This window comes from Gamsiella multidivaricata, assembly GCF_025024155.1.
Source record: "Gamsiella multidivaricata strain RSA 2152 chromosome Unknown BC939scaffold_190, whole genome shotgun sequence".
Lineage (NCBI taxonomy): Eukaryota > Fungi > Mortierellomycota > Mortierellomycetes > Mortierellales > Mortierellaceae > Gamsiella > Gamsiella multidivaricata.
In genome coordinates, this window is record NW_026251898.1 from 4,970 (window position 1) to 7,335 (window position 2,366).

Consider the following 2,366-nt stretch of genomic DNA (forward strand, 5'->3'; position numbering starts at 1 on the left):
GATGTGTCATTCATCTACAAAATAAAAAAATTGTGAAGAAAATCCAATGAGTATCCATGGCCCTGTACTTGGAAATAGTATGCAGCGTCGTCTAACGCGAGCACATTCTCATCACAAAAGCGCATCCCGCCGGTTCACTTGATCACCTCTGCACCTATCAATGCTACCACTGATAGCTATGGAATATAGCTACAGTATGGAAGTCGTATTTAACGAATCTGTTCAGTATTCATAGACTTTTCTTACTAGGACATCACAAACTTGAGTCATTTTGGTAACTCAACGTCCTTGTCTATAAGCAAACTTTTGTTTTCGACATATTAAAGTGTGCTGCTTTCCTATGCATTAGATTCTCCATTGCCGACTTATACTTTTCAGAAAGTATGAGCCGGTTTCAATGTATAATGCTTATATCGACGCGTATCAAAGAAACTTGGCAGATATTCTGCTGTAGTTGTTCTCGCTCCAGTGTTCAATTTCAGTCTATCATATAGCGCGTCCATTCAAGTTGATTTAAAAGTGCTCTAACCCCAATAAGGACATAGGTTTTAATGATATCTATCGGTCGCAAAAAGGCTGGGTGCATTTGAGCCAGTATTGGCGGACTTTACTATGTAGCATGTTAGATCCTAGAATCCTATGTAGGGCTAATTGCATGTAAGGAGAGCCAGTGCATATAGGGAAGAGATGACATGCATGGAAGGAAGATTAATGCGTATAGAGAAGAAGGTGGTGTGCATATAGAGAGATATATGCATATAGGGAGCAGCTTGCATAGAGGGAAGCGGCCTCAATTTGTGACTTTGGAGGGTACCTAAGGACACTCTTTTATTCATGTGACCTATTGAGGATATCAGCCATCAGGGCGGTGCTCTATAAAGGCCGGCCTGCTGCTGAAATAAAGATACCAACTTTTCGTCTCCTTGACTTCCGGACCCCTAAACATTTCACTGCTCTCTTCGCTTGCTGCAGGGCCGATAATGTTATGATCTTGGCAGTCAAGTGCTTCACAACAACGCTGCTTTAATTTCATGCCAAAGTCTCCAAATAAAGATCATGCTCAAGAGCACTTCAATAGGCTTTCAAGGCAGTTTTATTCAACGAAATCGCAAATTTTATGTAAAGTGCAGTTGAGCGCAGGTTGTAGTTGCCAAATGGCTGATAGATGCAAATGGGTTTGTCTGTCAGTGTGCCGGTGGTTGCACCTGGCTGGCAGAAGCAGAAAAGTTGGATAGTGGACAAAGCCAAGGTTGTAGGGATGACAAGCAGGAGATGATCAGGATTTGAGTTGAAAAGACAGGCCAGGAAAGTTGTGAATGTTACTCGCCATCACGAACGAGTGTCCTTGTTGGCTTGTTGAAGGATGGCCTGATCCAAGAGAGAGGCACTTTTGGACTTGTGCTTGGGCGAACCTTCACACGACGAATAGCAGAGACTGTCTTCTTGACCTTTAATTGCGCATGTTGAAATGACTTCATCAGAGTAACGATGGGTAGCACGTTCAAAGGATCAGTAGCAATGTAACAAACCGCAAACCGGCGCAAGATGTATGTTCCCTCAGCACATATCTTCATTATGAAAAATTCAATCAGAGGTTCTAGAGACAAGTAAATATAGAGACAGATTAATAACACACGCAAAGCTGGAGAGGTTAAAGTATATTCAACATGATCAACATGGACAAACCTCGAACGAGGATGCCAACAACACAAACATCTTCTTCTGGAAGAAGCTTCAGGATCGAGTCCAGCGCAAGTTTCATCTCCTGACCTAATGACAAGAGAAAGAGTCAGAATGTGATGAATTGTTCAAAGAGTCTATTGTCCTCGCTATTGGCAGTCACGCACCAAGCTTGGTTCTGTCATCCCAGATTTGTAATGTCCTGTTTGAAGCAACCTTGCCCTCCAAAAGCACCACAGATAACCCCTCCGTCCAGCTACAGTTATAGTCGAGTAGTCAGGCACGAGAAGATCGTAGTCTGTGTTTTGAGTGTCCTGTTGTGTCTGCGTCCTATGAAACATGAAAGGGTAGGAGATTGGCATTTCGACAGGTGACCAGGCATATGAGAAGGAGAGCATCGGCGCTGCTTACCAGCATTGTTGTAAACGTAATATTGCCGAAGTACGTTTCTAAGAAAAGTCCCAGCCGTGATTTGAGGTAGGTGTCCTCATTGCATACTTGATCGCTCCAGAGATGACCACTGCTGACCATCAAGTTCAACAGAGAGTGGAGGGTAGGGTCATTGGAGGAAAAGCTCTCAAATGAGTCCTGAAGGACTCTGGGCTCTCCCGTGCTAAAAAGTGCGCCCACCAATGAACTTCCTCGAGAGTATGTTTTGGGAGAGGCTCCACTTGGTTCCTTGTCGC

General features: G+C 43.9%; 1 protein-coding gene across 1 annotated transcript; it reads right to left on the reverse strand.

Moving 5' to 3' along the window:
- Positions 1-1,319: 1,319 nt before the first annotated feature.
- On the reverse strand, positions 1,320-2,366 carry BC939DRAFT_513750 (uncharacterized protein; the record flags this gene model as incomplete). Its single annotated transcript, XM_051561124.1, has 4 exons — positions 1,320-1,597; positions 1,687-1,770; positions 1,848-1,936; positions 2,126-2,366. Coding segments are annotated over 4 exons (692 nt in total), but the record flags the coding sequence as incomplete, so codon positions are not given.